The sequence below is a fragment of the Copadichromis virginalis genome, linkage group LG13, assembly GCF_057382275.1.
Source record: "Copadichromis virginalis isolate Kocher_CV1m ecotype Utaka linkage group LG13, C_Virginalis_male_GT1.1, whole genome shotgun sequence".
Lineage (NCBI taxonomy): Eukaryota > Metazoa > Chordata > Actinopteri > Cichliformes > Cichlidae > Copadichromis > Copadichromis virginalis.
The window spans coordinates 3,827,279-3,845,638 of NC_140630.1; the positions used below are offsets into that span (position 1 = coordinate 3,827,279).

The 18,360-nt window shown below is 43.5% G+C and overlaps 1 protein-coding gene across 3 annotated transcripts in view; it reads right to left on the minus strand.

Annotated features, from left to right (window-relative positions):
* Positions 1 to 18,360, minus strand: part of kif20ba (kinesin family member 20Ba) — a 76,978-nt gene that overhangs the window by 33,548 nt on the left and 25,070 nt on the right. For 2 of the 3 annotated variants that reach the window (XM_085476970.1, XM_085476968.1), the window contains exons 28-30: positions 15,829 to 15,954; positions 13,707 to 13,817; positions 10,895 to 11,104 (exon numbers count right to left, since the gene is read on the minus strand). In XM_085476970.1, coding sequence (XP_085333096.1) covers positions 10,895 to 11,104; positions 13,707 to 13,817; positions 15,829 to 15,954 — 447 coding nt within the window. The remainder of the gene's footprint in view (positions 1 to 10,894; positions 11,105 to 13,706; positions 13,818 to 15,828; positions 15,955 to 18,360) is intronic. The other variant, XM_085476969.1, reaches the window with a different exon arrangement.

The window sequence follows — 18,360 nt, forward strand, 5'->3', positions numbered from 1 at the left end:
CAGTTACAGGTGGCCTATGACGCTATGCAGAGTCTCTTCAAGACCCAGCACCCCAAAGGGTCCCCATCTCCCCGCTGCAGTCATGTTTTATGCTCAAAACAAATAGTTTCTCTCATGTGTGCCTGGAGATGCACACTCTCACTATTATAAACATTACTCACACAGGCCTGAGGATGTTAATATTAACACTGTGTGCAGTATGTGCATGCCATTGCACCTCAATGTTCAGCACATTCTGTTGGAAAGCCTCGACCATTGAATTTAGCCAAGGAGAAAACAACCTGGATGCAGCAGAAACACGGCTAAAGATTTAAAGGCTTGTGTGGCTCAGGGAGCAATAAGGTCGGTGTCTTCTGCAGCCAAGAGACTTTTTTTTCGTTCTGCTCCATTAGAGCTGAAAGGCGTGTCTGTACTGAAAAGTTATTGCAGTTATGATCAGGTAGTCATATCAGGAATTCTTCTATTTGGAATTATTATTGATATAGTTTGTTAGAGGAAAAAAATATTGCATTAATATTTTTTTGCTCAGTTTATTGCAGTGTGGTGGGGGGGAGGTTTGGTGACATTTAGATAAAATAGCAATATACCAATGTTATATACACAGAAAAAGATATTTAAGACACTAATATAAAAACCAGTAAGAACAGAAACAGAGACAGCTGATGGCAGGGTGTGTATGTGCTGCGTGAATATGGGTGAAATCTTAGAACCCCGATCTTGGAACTAAAGTAAATGAATGTAAATGAGACGTGACGTAAAAGAGTCAATCAGAAATTATACTTGAGGATAAATAATGTTTATTAAAAACGCTTCTTTTACTGTATTTACGTGATTATTGTTCATTTTGATTAATGCTGCTATCTGTATGAACAGAATGAGCTTGTTTTATGTTGATGTGTTATGGGTGTTGGGGTGTGTAGCACCACACAAAGAAAAGCTGAGCCTGAGGTTGATGATAACGGGGATGCTGATCACGCACGCACACACGCAGACACACACACGCACACACAACCCCGTTCAGCTATCTTAGTGAGGACCTTCATTGACATAATGGTTTCCCTAGCCCCTTACCCTAACCATTAAAAATGATTGCCTAACCCTAACCATAACCTAATTGTAACCCTGACACTAGAACCACATTTTGAGGCTCAAAAATGCCTTTAAATGCCTTCAAATTTGTGAGGACCGGGTTGTGTGTCCTCACAAGTGACTGTTGGTTCTCACAAGTATAGCAGAATGCAGATTTCGGTCCTCACAAAGATAGCTAGACAGGAATACACACACACTATGTACAGATCTGTGTGTGTGTGTGTGTGTGTGTGTGTGTTCCTGTCTAATGAAAGACATTAGTGTCAGTGAACTACATATCTCCTGCTGTCAGTGGCATTTAAGTTCTAAAATAAGTCGCCCACGGGTAACATCAGTGGCCGCGTCCATCTTTACACCATCTATGGTAAAACCCCACCTAACAACATGGTTTATACTGTGAGCTTCGAAATGACACATTCATTGTTAACAACAGTGATTGTAACGTGTTTGTTTGTAAAAAGATGCATACTGTGTATTCATACTGCTGCCACTTTTCTCCACATCACCCAGCTCCGACACTGTACAGCATCATTTGCAGGCTGTTGCAAAACTGAACTTCGCACTGATCTTTTTAAACAGGCTATAATTAAAATTCTATTTTGCTCAAATATTTCCTAGAGCCTACCACCGCTAATATTTAATTTATTATTTACTAACCAGTTTAAAGCTGAAAAGAGCTCCTCTACGAATGACCCTTGCTAAGTTTCATTTTTACTCGCCACGCTCACGTCGGCTTTCAGATCAAGAGGGAAGAGAAATAATTGCTAATCTATTAATAATGTGGCAGATAAGCACTAAATCAAACCTCAAATTCCACCTCTGACTAATCTACTACATTTGTGTTGAACATGAAGGTTTTCCTTCAGGAAACTGAGCTTAATAAAATAAAATAGCTGACACTGTGAGGGCTTCATATGTCTGTTTGTTCCCGACTCTCAGTCTCTCCTTGACCTCTGTGAGGCTCTATTAAGAGTGATCCCATTAATCAGTGACGAACCTGCTCTCCGCCTGTGCTCTCAGCTGGATCAAAGATAGGCCAAGATCCTGCCGGCACACAGACCCGCAGAGAGACAGATTGAAGGGCCAATACACGACTAGTCAATTACAGAGCCTCTACAAGATCCAGCGAATATCCGCTACTTATTCCCTACCCCAGGAGAACATTGGCTGTGAGTCACTTTAAGCAATACAAAAACATACACACCCTATTGTGGTTAAAAGAACAAGCACTGCATTGTTTCAATGCATGTAGTTATATGTTAAATGGTGGGAGAAAGGATTTTGCTACCACGAACATGAGTTGTTTTTGACACAGAGTGTCACAAAAAAATAAAAATAACAAAGCCAATGCAGCCACAGTACACTGTAATCCACTCCACACTGGATGCATAGGAAGAGTAAATGGCTACCCCCCCCCCGTCCCCTTCTGGCTGCCTCTGCCTCAATTTTATCCCACAACTTAGACATTCACATTACTCACACTCTCATTACACATACATATAGAATCTTGGGGGTGGGCACGATACACGGAGTCCAAATTACCATCAGGGTGTACACCTCACCCCTGGCGTCGTTGCCCACCTCTCAATGTTAAATACACGTAGATATTGAGGGCTAGCAGGAGGGACTATGCGCTTACCTGCTGCTCTCTGGCAGGTAGCTCCAAGCCCTCCTGGGTTTTAATTGCACCTTAGAACACTACCATTCTCTGCGACCTGCTGGAGCGGGGGGGCTAGGAGGAGGAGTTGGCCGTCCGACTGCAGTCTGGGGTGTGGGGCCTCCCTGCTGCTGCGGAGTCGGGGTGGTCTGCCTCCCCCCACCGCAGGGAAAAGGGAAACACCACCTGGGTCTGGGTGCAGTTCCCCCCTCCAGGGGCAAGGGTACCTAGACCCGGTTTGTAGAGTACGCTTGGGGAGTGTGATCGTGTGTACAGCGTCTCTTTATGTCTGTCTCCACGTTGGTTGAGTGTGGAGTGAGTGCATATGAGAGCATGAGGGTGGGAATGGATGTTTGTGTCTGTGTGTGCCTGTATTTCTGTGTCTATATGTCAGGTTGGGTGTCAGGCGCCACCTCTCTGGGGACATCTCAGGCCCCCCAAGGTTTGGAGGCCTATCTCCCCCTACCACCACTTCCCCTGCCAGTGGCGGACCCCCTCAGACATCGGTGCGTTGGTGGTTCTTTGTGTCCGGGGATGGGCGTCCGGGTACACACCGGCTCACTCCTTGGCGGCCGCTTATCGGGGCCTGGAGCCTGGGGCTCGCTCGGGCCACTTCGGAGGTGGGGTGCCCCCGGCCTCTCGGCCTGGGGCTCGGTCACTCAGGCACGGCTGGCTGCCGGCGGAGCTCACGGGCGCGTCACTGCAACCCCCCCTGGCTTCTGCTCCGCGGCTGCTGAGTGAGCCCTCATCTGGGACTCTCCTCAGCTCTTTCTGGGACAGTGGCGCAGCTGCCCCTCTGTTGGTCTTCCTTGGTCTCTTGTGTTCTGGGGGCCTCTGGATGTCTGGGGCCTGGATCTCCTCCATACCTGCTTCATACCCTGGAGGACGGGGCTGTGGCCCCCCCACACCCTCTAGCAGATTATTACATGAAGGAACCTTTTAAAAAAACAAAAAACAAGCGCGTCCATGCTCACAGGTGTACACACGGGTGATCACACCCACAAACTACACCCTTTTTGGCTCCTACCTCAAAGCACACTGTGTTCTGTTGATCTTATGTGCTGCACAATAATGTTTAATATTTAGTATTTACTGTCATATTCCCATATATCATTGTGATGTTGTTTATTCTATTACTCTTGTTCTCTTCTGCTTGTTTTCTTTTTTCTTTCTCAGCAGGTGATCCAGGTGATTGATATATGCATTTTTTTTTTCTCTGCTCATTCTGTTGGTTTTTGCCCTTCTCCCCCGTCCCTCTTCTCAGCTGTTTCTCTTTCCCTCTTTCTTTCTCCCCTTCTTTCCCCCAGTCAAGTCTGTCCCGTATTCAGTAAGTGAAAATAAAATAAACAATAAAAGGTGAATCAAATGGACCATTACGGCAAGGCTGGGATGGTCAATTTGGTAAAGTAAATCCGTTGGGCATCTTTCTTTGCCTTTAGACAACAATTCTGATGCAAAAGAGCCAAACGGGACAGGCCAAAAAAAAAAAAAAAAAAAAAGAAGAGTAAATGTCAGTAACTGATGGCAGGTTGTAATAATTAAAATGATGGAGGAAACAAACCTACATGTGGGAGCACAAAGGCCTCACACGGCCTTCATCTCAGAAAATGACTCATCGTTGCCTCCAAAAGTTGATTCTGTTCATCTGGACGTTTTCAGTGGGAGAAACGTTTGGTCACTCATCCAGGTGACTTCTTTAGTCTTAGCTGACTGCAGGTTTCAATCTTATAAACAGTACATTTGCATAATGACTGAAACCAGCCCACTGAAGGAACAATGGGCTGGGAGGTCAGTTCCTTAATCTTAATTATGCAAATTCTCATGACCATTGATCAACATCCACTGACCAAAGCCCACTGATCAAAGACCGCGAGTAGCATTCACACAGTTGGGGAATGGCTGCAATCACAGCAGCCAATGCATCAAGACGACTCGTCTTTACTCACTCTGCAAAGTTTTAGACATGATGTTACGGTGACGACAGAAACTGAACAAATTGTTCTGCGCTAGTATCTAAATGTACACACTTTGTCCACACTGCATTGGTGTGCGCTGCCCAGTTTGGGACACATCAGAGAGATTCCGTCTCCTTTGATATAATCAAACTAATAAAACTGCTGGCGCTCAAAATACCACAAAGATATAAAATTCAGAAGCAATGTCACTTTCCAGAAATCATCAAAACAAATACATAAAACATGAATCTGCAAACCTCACTGTTTCAAATTAAAACTTATCTTTCTACCAATCTAAACCCACCAACCACACCACTGCTTCACATAAGGAAGTGTGCATCCACCTATGATGTGGGGAGAGACAGGAGGACGTAAACATCCCTCCCGTGGTATTTGCAGACTTTCCCAGCCAGAGGAAAAAAAGACAATAAAAATGCATATCTGACTATGGGGCGAAACATCACAGCTTTAATGGAAAAAGGCTCAAAGAGAAACACCTGAAGGTGTTACGATCTGCAACATTTCCAGCTTGATAGCAGACAACATGTTGCTTTAGTGGCAGAACCATGACCTGATCTCCTTACCTGCAAGTTCAGATGCCACAATGTGTTTTTGGTCTGCATTAGGTCAAATATAAGATGAGTCAAGATTTTACTGGAGTGCAGTCTAAGGACTACTATGGAGCTGGAAATTAGCATAACAAATCCACTCTGAGCATATCCCTGTTAGTTAGTACGTCCTACATGTCAGAGGTAATGCAAGGCTTTATTGTGCAAAGACAATAAAACACAGCGGTGGATGAGCACGGTGCAGTAAGTGTACACACTTTAAAAGATGCCCGATGAAGCTAATAAGAGTTGTTCTAATGGAAGCCAACATTACGAGCACAGTGAGGTTAGCAGTAACTGTCACCGCCGTGTCAGATGCTGCGCTTTTTACCCTCCCTCGTTGCTTCTTAGTCTGTGTTCCTATCCGACAGCCCTACCCACAATCCCTCCTTTCATCTTGCCATCCAAACTCCCTCCACCCCTCGTCTCTGCTCGCCTGCTACTTTTATCTTCCTCTTCTCCTCTTTCCTCCCTGCCTCCCCTCGTTTCCTCCTACCATCCTCTCGACTGTGCTGTTGTGTTCCTTCTGCTGTCTCTTTTCTGTGATTCCCGTCTGCCTTGTTTCTTTTCTTCCTTCCTGGCTGACATTCTCCTTCCTTACCCTCAACCAATCTCTCAATTTTCTGCGCTGCCTCTGCCTCCCTCTGCACTTTTCCTCAAATTTATACTGGCCCAGTTCACTCTGATTTTAAAACTTTCCTCCCCCTCATTTGTTTCCTGTATACCTTCTTCTTCCACAACCTCCCGCCTTATTTTTCTGTTTGCACAGATGAGGATGCCTCCGTTGATGTTTTCTACTCCATGAAACATTTGGGCTTTAACTGAGGATTTTTATTAGACCGTCTCATTGTTTAGAACAAACAAACAAATAAATCTAGTGCAGAATTTGTCTCAGCGTCTCTGTGAGGGTTTTTTTAGACTGCCTTTTAAAACCGGTGTTCATGTTCATAAATGTTGACTGAAGCGCCCCAGATACCGAGAATAAAATCTGATGTAACGTCACATCGGTTCAGCCCCTTCCCAACACAAAGCCATTCATCTTTTTTTTCATTACTTCCCTGCCTTCTGTTTTTGTTCCAGTTTTCTCTCTTGAACTGAGCCCAGTCAGCAGAACAACAGTCATTAGTGGAATTACTTTGGGTTCCATCGCACGGCTCTTACCCCGGTGTAAATACTCCTGCTGCTGGTACCAAAACAGCAGCAGGAGTACCTGCTGTAAATGACTCATCATTTCTATATCATGACTCTTCTTTAGTATGTCATGTATGAACACAGATACATCTATCCTGCTGTTACTGTTACAGCATGTACAGCTATCACTGCTGAACATGCTGTAAATATGTAAGGAGTAATCGTGATCATTGTCATAATAATACATGTATAATTACAAAAGGCACACTAAGAAGTAGTAATGCTACATAAATGATGAATGAAACACTTGCTAATACCTTCCCAGGGGTATGAACCCTTACCAACCTTAATAATGCTTAATATTGTAACCTTATAACAAAGTGCTGAACAAATTCAAACACATTATAGTAACCACTAATTCTATTGCAATCCATTTTATAATAATGTGTGTGTTCTTTGTTTGTGGTCTGCGTTCCCAAACATCTGGTTCTACTGGAGCGCTCTCCCTCTTTAAAAGGGCATTTTTCCACGTGAGTACAGCTGTTGAAGGTCTCGGTTTCCATATAATTTGCTTGATGTTATAAAATCAGATTTAACTAACTGCCGCACTGTCAGGAGATGAGAGAGGAGTATGGGGCCAAACCAGCAGCACTGGTGTCACAGCAGTCACCTCAAAATAAGTTCTATTGTCTGTTTTCCATTGAACGGCATTAATAGTATTGTCCAACAGACGTGGTCGGACGACACGACCGGAGCTCTAGCTCACACAGACCATTACGCGGTCTCAGCGCCGAACACTCGAGTACCTCCTTGGCACTACTATTGCAAATAATCCTCTGCCCTACTCGTCTGCCCTTTTTTAACCCCAATTTTTAAAAGTTTGAGTGAAGAACACATGAGTGAGGAACATCTTAAGTTGCTTCATCACAACATTGAATCATTTAGTTTCTAAATAGCTTTCCTCCTGGTACCAACTCAATATGATCTTCATCTTTTATTCAACAAGGTGCGCTTTTTGTGGAGTGAAGAGGGCTCGAGTGCCATGACGGATCAGGCAAATGGAGTCTGAAGAGCATTTACATAAAACGTATTAATTCATTTTTTAGTTAGATTCAGTTACAAAACTACGACAACAACCTGAGGTGACTGCTGTCATTAAAATGCACGTCTTTGTACACTTTATTTTTGAGAAATGCACTTCTCCCACAAATGAAAGCTGCCTTCTACCATCACCATGTTCCCTTACTATAGAGGTAATGAGTTTTCATCTGTGAAAGCTCATCGTCCTATTGTTGTTTCAATGTTTGAGAAATCTCTGTAAACCAAATTTCCTTTAACATTTGGTTTTACTTTTCTCTGTATGGTCAAAGCCCAAATTTGATCCTGTTTGTTTACATCATCCTTCATGCCCTTGCTCTTGGTCACAAACAGTTCCTATTGTTGCCTGAACCTGTGAAATCTGCTGTCAAATAGTGCCAACGAGTCCATGAGCAAGGATGTCAAACTGAAAGATATGATGACCACAAAAGTGAGTTGTTTTCACAGCAGGAGAGGAACGTGTAACAGCAGTGCAGTCATGTAGGATAGTCAGCTTTTATACGAGCTGCATGCTGCTGTTGTCACTGTGACAAAACCTGAATGTGTGGACGTGCCAGGATAAGGTCGAGATGTTAAATATAGTCCACAGTTCTACATCACAGGAACCCCCAAACTAGTTTTTGTTGTGGACTGATCAGAGTCGTGCATTTTAACAGAAAAGTGCAAAACACACCAGAATTCTCACAATGAAATCGCCTCCATAAACAGCTCCTCGTTGCTGCAAAGCGTCAGTGTGATTTGCTGGACTGAACTAAAAACCAAATCCTACTAAAGGGTTCGAGCGATGCTGCTGCTTTAAAAGGTTCTTGTGCATTTTCAGGACTTCCTGTATAGAGAAGAGAGATCTGAGTGTAAAGGCAAAGATCCTACGTTCTTACCACCACCTACAACCACGAGCTCTGGGTAATGACCAAAGAAGACGACATTTCTTAACCCAGACACGGCTTAGAGCTAACCTGACCCGACCCCAAAGTTTGGCATGCTCTAAATGGGAAACTTTACTGTTGGGTCTTAACAAAGCTGCTTTTAAACTAACTTTGTCAGTAGTAAACTTAAAAACACTGAGCACGTGTGAGTATGAATTACTGCCATAAGGCACTTTCATGCCTCAGCACTCTGGATTTATCAGCGCCTCCCAAACACATTGCCTCTTGTGATTATATGGAAATAAGGACAACGTGGCGTTTATAGGAGCAACACGGTGACAGGTCTGGAAAATTGCGTCTAATGTTATTGAGAAAACCAGAACACTTCAGTGTGGCAATATTTGGAAGCACATATAAAAATCATTTAGGATACCCCCGATCCTGACAGAGAAAGGAAACGCCGACTTTGGGCTGAGTCGCCATCAATTAAAAACAAAACAAAGAACTATTTGCAGTGTGTTATTTTTCACTTTACATCAACATATTTTTAAAAAATTATTTTCTTGAACACAGCCATGTTAAGTTTTCAAAATAGTCTGTCAGCGTGACAGAAGGAGTGAATGATCTGTAACACACAGGTCTGCAACAAGCATTAATCTTTTGTGCCAAAGACAGGAAGAGCGATACGTCGAATGAAGCGAATAAACTGCACTCGACCTCGTCTGCTTGTGAGTGTGGGGTCGTTTAACGTGTTCTCAGGGAGGAAGTTTGAGTGTTTCTCCTGGTATTTATGATGAATGAGTGTCATATGTGGCTGCTACATGTGTTGGTGTTTATCATCTGCACTGAATGCGTTACATCTGAAGGAATCACTTGGATAATGTTATTGGCGCTAAAAATGAACCGTACTCGATGTTTAAAATATTCTATTTCCATATTTCGCTCTGAATGATTGTTATGTTTTCTTTAGATGCACACACATTGGTTTTGCTTCCTCTCTGCAACAAACTGAAGTTGTACAATTTAATGCACCACCAGAGGTGTGTGCACGTATTCATGTTCCCTTTAATATTTACATGTGCTTCCTTCGGATTGGTCAAAGCCAACCGAGCGACCCAAGCGCAGGTCCACAGTTCTGCTCAGCTTCCAGTGCAGTTTCACTTTTCTATACATGCCTCCGTCTGAGAGCCGTTTCTACGAAGCCCCTTCAGCCCACTCTGGGACTGGTTTCCAAGAGCATCACAGAGCATCCGCGGCGCTGACCATTTCACAGGATGAAAACTTATGTGATCCGTTTCCAGATGGCACAGATGGGAATGGATCGACTTTGTTACTTGTGTGAGTCACACATTGCCTACACAGTATGCAGACTACACGTTGAGCTCCTGGCAGTTACATGGAGCTCTTTGTGGGACCGTTGTGGGAAATATGTTAAATAAAAAGTACTTTTTTTTTGGTCCTTGAAAAATGTTTTCTACTGGACACATTTTATGTGCATCTGTGTTGTGTGTGGTCATTTGCGGCGGTGCTCTGTTGCAGATGTTTCAGGAAACATTTACGTCAGAGTGATTCTGAAAAACATCAGCAAAACGTCTTCGTCACCAACCAACCACTCAAAGATCCAGCAGAGCATTAAAAACACCAGGAAGCTTTTAAATTAGCAACCAGTCAAACCCGACCGAAGCGCAGACTTTTAGCTTTAATTTAAGGGCTTCTGTGCATCTGTGTAGAAACTACAGACATTTTTTATGGAGCTCGTCTGCAGGACTGAGCCAACTGCCTTCCACAAAGCTGTGAACTGAAGTCTTGCCTGACAAACACCGTGCATGACAGTAACACAACAAAAACTGAAACAAGCAAATCTGGAAATGAACTGAAGTGAAATTAAATGCAAAATAAAAACTTGAAATGAAATAAAACTACAAACCAACTAGAAAAAACAAAACTTGAATAACTGTGCTGCTGCCTGCTTTACTGTTAGACTATGAAGTGCAGAAATTCCTAGAAGCATAAATTGACTTTCACGTCACAGCTGTTCGTTTTCTCTTTGCTGGAGAGAAAGCAACAAATCTAACACTGTTTACAGCTGCTGCTGCAAAAGGTACGTGTTAGGACAACCATGCTCAGCCTGCACCGGCTGGATTAATGGAGCTGAGAGAAGATTTTCTGAACACAACATGGTGGAGAAATAAACAACCCTCACCCCTGATTGTACCTGGAAACTGTAACTGGATCACGGCTCAGGCTTCTGTGTGCAGTTGGGTTTTTCCCCCCATTTGATTTATTTCTGGGAAACCTAGAGGGACGCACTGTTACGAGTGTGGATTCATTTAAAGTGTGATGTTTGCGTGCGCACTATTTTGCACCTGTTTGGAAATGTGGGAAATATTAAATGCAAAGTTCAGCCAATAACAAAAACAAACCTAATTTATGATTTTTACTTCCTCGATAATCCTGATGACGAGCAGCTTTCATTTTACAGGTTCTTACCTTCTCCATCTCGCCGCTCTTCCTCTTGCGTGCTGAGCGGGTGATTTTGACGGTGACGGCGCCCTCCTCTCCCTGCCGGCGCAGAGCCATGCGGTTGGGCTGCAGCGGGCTGAAGGAGATCTCCAGCTCAGGCCGAGGGAAGCGACTCATTCTGCCCTCCTCTGTGGAAATCTCAGAGGACTCCAGGACTGACGGACAGCCGCTCGAAACCTGCGGGACCACATGTGGGCTTAAGGTCAAGGGTCACTTCATCATCACTCCAGAGAGAAATGTCACAAGGTCTGGCGATCGAGGCTTCTCCGCCTGTTACAATAAAGGTGTCGAGGCCAGTTGGCACAACTGCTGAGTGTTATCAAATCAAAAAGCCGAGCCATCAGCTGTAAATCACCTCACATGAAAGGTGACCATGAACAGGCCAATCAGAAGTGATGTGGGTTAAAATAAGGAGCGACATCACAAAAGGCACAGAGCCACGCCAGCAGCGAGAGCAAAAGCACGTCACAGCTGTATCGCAATAAAAATCTCTGCTGTAAGTGAGACGACTCTCACAGCACCATCATTTAAACATGTGACATGTAGTTAAGTTTCCATGTTGTTTAGATGTCATTCAGCTGAAGCCCCGCAGCGTTAAACAGTCTGAGAGCGAGTGAGGAACAATTAAAACAACAGTCAAATTCAACCTGGTACCAAGGCTTTGTACAAGATGTAATAGTGTGCAGGTTAATGGTTTTAAAATGACTCTCAGCTAAGTGGAAAAACAAGGAATAAGACAGCTACATAAGCACATTTCTCAGTGATGCTCATGAAGGAAAGACGTTTCTATAAACTGAACACCTTACCGTTGTCGTCCCACAGAGTCGAGGTTTGATGGATCGTCCAGGAAACGTGACGCTAACAGATTAGTCGCTATGTGATGGTTTTTATGTGTGTTGATTTTGGCTTTTAATGATAATCTGCTCAGGTGAATATTTGGTGTGTGGCTTAAGTTACCATGGCGATACACCCCAGCAGGAAGTCAAAAAAAAAACAAACTTTGTGACCCTGAAAACTCAGGGTTAACCCTGAAGTCACCTCGCTGAGCCCCAAATCCTGCTTTGTAGCACACGACCCACACTGAAGCAGACAGCGACTCAAAACAGTTCCGGTTATGAAAAGCACATCACGACAACTTCTGAAGTGCTCATCTGCACGCCGCGAAAAGACTCGCTGACGAGGAAAAAACAAAGGCCGTGCAAAAATTGACACTGAGCATAAAAGTCGGCAGAAATGAAAGAAGCTTGTTGTAACAGGGCGGCCCTTACACTTGTGTAGAAATGTGTTTTTTCTGAGAGTGAAAGATACGGGAAAAGTTGCTGCATGCAGTCCTGCAACTTGTTGACCTCTAAAGGCAGTTTATCACATATCTGCATTCCAGGAGGTTCAGACATGCTGTGAAAGGCCTCAGTCCGCTGGAACCTCGAGCACGAACGCTTTAAAACTGACTTCACACGTGAATCTTAGATTATTATTTTATATGTGCTGTTAGTGTTTACGCAAAATACTTTGGATTTCTTGGTTTATTCATTTTGGATGTAGTAAAATCTAAGGTGTTGTAAAGGCTGCAGACAGGAATTAGTGTTTGGCCAAACACAGCAGATTAAAAACTCATCAAGCTGTCTTCTCTTTGAAATTGAATTTGGATAAAGTCCAGAACTGGCAGAAACCAATTGGCTTCTAGTGCAACCACCTACAGTCTAAAGTGTGAGAGCTGGTACTCTGAGTGCCTGATAATGAGGACTCCAACAGAAGCCTCTTTGGTTTTTCTTCTGTTTACTGCAGGCTGGAGAGAGGGGAAACAGTGACGCCTGCTGGAGATCCGTCGCAGGTTCGAGGGAGCATATCCGCAAACTAAGTTGAGAGTATGTATTGGACAACACCGTCAGGGGTCTGTTAGATCCAAAACTCATGCACCAAAGCACCCAGAGCCATAAAGAACATTATGAACTCACATAAAGAGCAAAGATGCCACAGAGGGTACAGCCACCACAGGAAGAACTGTGGTGAGTTCAAACTTCAAAGTTTAAACTTAATCGATACAGAAATTCTGTCGCCCAAAGGCACGGTTCAACAAAAAGGCAAAGGGGGGGGTGGTCTGAGCTGCAGGCAGAACTCACTGCTGGCTCGTCTTTGAATCAATGTGTCAGATCAATCGTCTTTGAATGTGTTTGGATTATTCGCAGAGCTGCTGGACTGCACTGGAAGAACGCTCTGATGACTCCAGTCACATGACCTCAGCTGCAGACTGTATCTGACCTTTTCCCGTTCCCTCTGTTTGATCTGTATCATTAATTTAATACACAGTATTGTTATCTCTCTCAGTCTGGTTTTTGCATTATGTTTTAATTCAAATTGCCAAATCTGCCTTAGTTTTATGTTATCTGTAATGTGTTATTTATGGCTATAACGTTAACTCTGTGGCTACTATTGTGTGTCACTATTACTCTGGAGAAAAAGGTGAAGTAGAGGGAATAAAGTCGGCTGACTAATGCAGCTGTAACTGAGCACACGGAAACTCACCACTGTGGTCACAGCCACTCAAAAGAGCCGTGGCTCAAGCACACGCGCCAACTCGAGCGTACGTTATCGGTTCATAAAGAAAAATCGCCTCTCGCCACTCCCCAGCTCTAGCACCACAAAGGCTCTGTCACGTATCCCACACACTGGTTTGTGACTCTAATAAGGACTGTGTGTGAGGGGATATCTACAGACCACAGGAGGAGGAGGTTCAGTACACAGCTGTTGTTCCTGCACTCGTGTCATCTCAGCAGCTTACCTGGCTGCTGACAGACGCTCTGGTATCTTTCCTTCCAGACTTCCTGACGATGGTTTCACTCCTGGGTTTCTCCATGAGAGCAGCAGAGCTCTCTTTGTTTCCAGCCTGCTGCTGCCAGAACGAGAAAACATCTCATGTTATTATTAACGTCTTTTGATTGTTTTGGTCCCAAAGCTACAAATTGCAGAAAAAAAAGACATAAAAAGTGATAAAAGTCACAAACAAGTTGGACACTACATATTTTTGTACAGGTACAGCTTTGCTATCTTACTTCTATATGTTCACATTCCAACACACACACACACACACACACACACACACACACACACACACACACACACACACACACACACACCATTGAAATGATTTTATTCATATATCGGGTCAGGGTTTAGATCTTAGTTTGTTTCCTTCAGTGCTGTCATTCACACTCATCTTTGTGGTTACTCACAGCTGGTGTTTAACACTAAAAGGAAACATTCACTCATCCTGGGACATCAGGGGATTTTCACCCACACGTCCCAGGAATGGGTGGACCAAAGAGAAGTACACAGTTTCATTCGTTTTATTTGTTTTACTTAACGATTTGTCACCAATTTTAGTGGGATTTTTTCATTTGCTGCTCCGATGATACAATTTTTCTACTTCCATGAGATGCTGTGTATGAGGGGAAATAAAATAAGAGTACAGTGGTCCCTCGCTTTAATGCGGTTCACTTTTTTTACGTCTCATTGTGTTCTGCGTCCTGATTGGCTGTAGATCAATCTCGTGCCGTGTCTCCTGTACAGTACAGAATGCGCTCAGCTTGTCAAATTTATTTAATTTACATAAGTCTTCGATCTCTAGCACTGAAGCGCTGTACTGTGTGTTTGTAGGTTTTCTCCCCAACAAACAACAATGTCGACGAGACGTTTTGCAGGCAGCCGCGGGTCTTTGGTTTCATTCTACAATGCTGGACTTATTTTTCTATGAGGGTTTGAACTTTGAGTGTTTAAGCAAGAGAGAAAAGTGTGAAAATGTTCATGCCTGTCTGAGAAATAAAGCTGGCAGATTTCACCTATCACGAGTTATTTTTAGCACATAACTGACCACTGCACTTCAATTTGGTATGTATTGTTGTACTTTCTTGATGGGATTGTTTTATATTATATCAGGTAAACTATACCAGACGTTTCCTTGTTACAAACAGCCCAGTTTGTCCGTGTTCTCTGCTCATCTTCTGCCTCTGTTTATAGATGGAGATCAGATGTGTCTAATCCGGGCGTCCTCTGCCTTTTTCATTATATTTACACTTCTTACATTTAAGCTGAAGCGCTAAGCAAACCAACGAAAGCAAATCTGCACGCCTGAAGCTCTTTTCTCGTCCCGTTATCCTCTGACCTGCTCGCTGAGAAATGAAAACGAACATCTGTTTGAACATAAGAGAAAAAAAATGTTCCTGCTGCCCGCCATCTTCACCTTCAAACATAAAACAACTACAGAGCTATGCACTCATTTACATCTGCTCTCTTTTTCCATGTAAAACTAAAAATACGGCCCTTTGTTTAAAGACTCCTCAGTTTTGACAGATGCTACATAAAAACATTGAGCTTTAAGCTAAAGGCGCTCCTAACATACTTTTAAACCATAGGAGTAATCTGAGGGCGCAAAGATGTCGAAGCATGCTTGAACATTTTTAAGCGTCTCGGTTCCTGCTCAGACACAGGATGCGTTCTGCTCCCTGCCCGATAAAGTCAGATTTGGATGGTCTCAGGCTTTACAGAGGTCACGTCCAAGGGCTGTTTCCTGATAGACTTCTACAGGACCTGCAGTGCTTTGGAAACCACAGGAGTTTCCTCCTGGTGGTCATTAAGGGCATAAAAGGTTTTACCAGAACAACTTTTAAGTAAAAGTTAGCAGAACGTTCATCCAGACATGAAGCCGACAGGTTCAGATGTTGTCGGCTTACGATGAAAAGAGTGCACGTCTGAACGGGGCTATAAATCAAAGATAAGCACCACTGCCGTCCAGTGTGGAGGATTAAAACCACAAATCTTTAAAGCCACCTTTCAAATGCGACCATGGGTGGATATCTGATTTTGAAAAGTTCTTGTTTGACTCGAGTAAGGCTTAAAACACTGACCTGTGTCACTGTGTCCTCCTGTTTCACTGTGGAGGCCTTGAGCTGCTCCGTCAGCCTCAGGATCTCTGCCTCCTTTTCAGACAGAGCAGCCTGCAGCGTCGCCACGCTGGGACCACCGTCGCTGCCCTGAAACAGGAAGTTCATGGACACTGAGCATGTTTTCTGCATCTCACCTTCAATTTCATGCTTTTGAGAGACCCTTGAAACATGCCAGAGATGGCTGACAATATAGACTTTCAACACATATCAATTCATTTTCCTTTGTATTGATACACCGATACGGTTCGCTCTCACACCTCCCGGCACATTCCTGATTCATCAGCTTGCTGCCGACCCATTCACCCTCCATCAGAATTGGTTTCTGGCTTGAACGTCTTCGCCTGAATTACCCCAACGCTACAACTACTAGCCCAGCCTAGACTAGTTTATGCTATCTGAGCAGAAGTCGAAGGTGAGCAGGTATGTTTGAGCTGCAGGCCGGTGGGTGGAAATAGAAACTGGGACTAATTTGCATATTCATAGATGGAGGAGACCGAAGGAAGCAAAAGGTGTCGAGTTGGATCTGAGCCACTCTGAGGCGTGAAGGGATTACTTTATGGAAAACAGCATGCAACGTTGACGAACAGAGATGAGCTTTTCATTTTTTAAATCAATGCCAGAAGAAGAACTTCGAAAGGTCAAAGTGGAAAGTTTAATACTTTCTAAGGAAGTCGCACTGAACACAATAGCTCGCACTACATAAAGCTTAAGAGTGGTACACCTCATATACACAGGGAGAGACGGGTGGGGAGCCCTGTTTGCCTGCAGATGTAGAATCCATTCCCCTCACCACAGAATAAAAGGAACACTCTGAAAAGGTTGGGCTCTTAAGAAACCAACAAAATTGCTTCCAATACATCGGAACTGAGGTCTCTGACTTTGAATCATCCTGGAACATATACAGTGGCTTCAATTTAAAGTTCTGTATGACTAGAAAGATAAACAGCACAAAAAAATAAAAAATATAATTGAAACTCATTTTCTGTGCATCGCTCAGATATAAAGGCTTTGTGTTTTCCTTGTTACGAATGACTGTGAAGTGTTTTCTCTTTGGTTTCCTTTTATTTGTTATTGTTGTGGAAAATAATCAAATCAGTGGGCACGGTTTAGTATTTCCTGGCGAGTTTGCAACCATTCAAACAGAAACAAGCTGATAAAGAAGAATAACTGTTTTCTGGAGACTAAAATAAATGGATATAAAACACACTTTTTATATTTATGGTTCCATTAAAACCTGGAAGCGTTTACGCCGCTTTGACTTCCATCAAAGTGGGAAAATGAAGAACTACGTTTGGACAAACGGCAGAGGAACCGGCAACATAAATGAGCTAACAATCAAAAGCAGGCCGGTGCGGCGGATCCCCGTCGTTCATTATCACTGCTGTGCGGAGACGTTTTTAAACGACCGAGGCAACAGGCAGGAACTCTTTTCATTCCATCACCAAATTGATGCCAACATTTCAGTATTAGGTTATTGAGGTTTCTGCACTTGATCAAAACATGGACACAGCGAAGGAAACTCTTATTTTATTTATTAAAGATATATTTGATGCAGACGATACCAAATGATAAAATTGAGTTGTGTAAAAATATGACTAACATTTTATTACATTCCCCTTTAAAATCTCCAACAAGTTGTCTGCAACTCAGACATCCATCTCAGTACTCCATGTTGAAGCGTGCACAGGAGGTAAGCTGCAAACCTCCTGAAGCATTTTTACCTTCACTGCACAAAAGTCATGGCAAACAGCAGGAGCATGAAAACAACACTGGAAGAACAAGTTTTTAACAAACATGATCAAACTTTCTGTCCTGTCACACCTGAGGTCAAAAAACAGCAGTGGCTGTTCAACAACTTAAGGCAGAACAACTCGCGCTGCAGTTCTATCAAACATCATATCTGAAGAGATCCAGACACAAGGGTGTCACATTTTACTCGCTTCGACTCATCTCTCCTTTCTTCCTCACCTCCTGCACTCACGTAGCTGGTGGGAGGGGCTAAAGGGCGGCCACGCAGGAAGTGACCAGCAGCGATATCATAGAAAGCCAATGACATTCAGCGATTTCGGTAGAATTCAATCTGAAATTAAACTATAAATAAGACCAAAAGATACTGCTGGCTGACATATGACGGGGGGGGAGGAGGGTTATGTATTAGACGGTTACCTAGACAACGCTAGTGTGGACTGTCCATTAGTGACTAACCATCAGCTGGTAGCAGCTCCTTCTGCATTGGATGAGCTTCTCTTTTTGTTTTGATCCATTTTCTTGAAATAAATTTGAAAACCGGCGGCAGAAATTTGACAGATACTTTTTTTCCCCTCTTTCTTTTTTTTGGGGAAAAAAAAAAAAAAAGACGCATACTTAAATATCTGCAGAAATGCACAGCAGGTCCCGGCGTACGTTACAGCGTAGGGTTTCAACCCATAAAGTCATCCTTAGAGAGGCATGGAGAGGACCAGAGGATGTGCTATCTGAGGGCTCGACGCCATT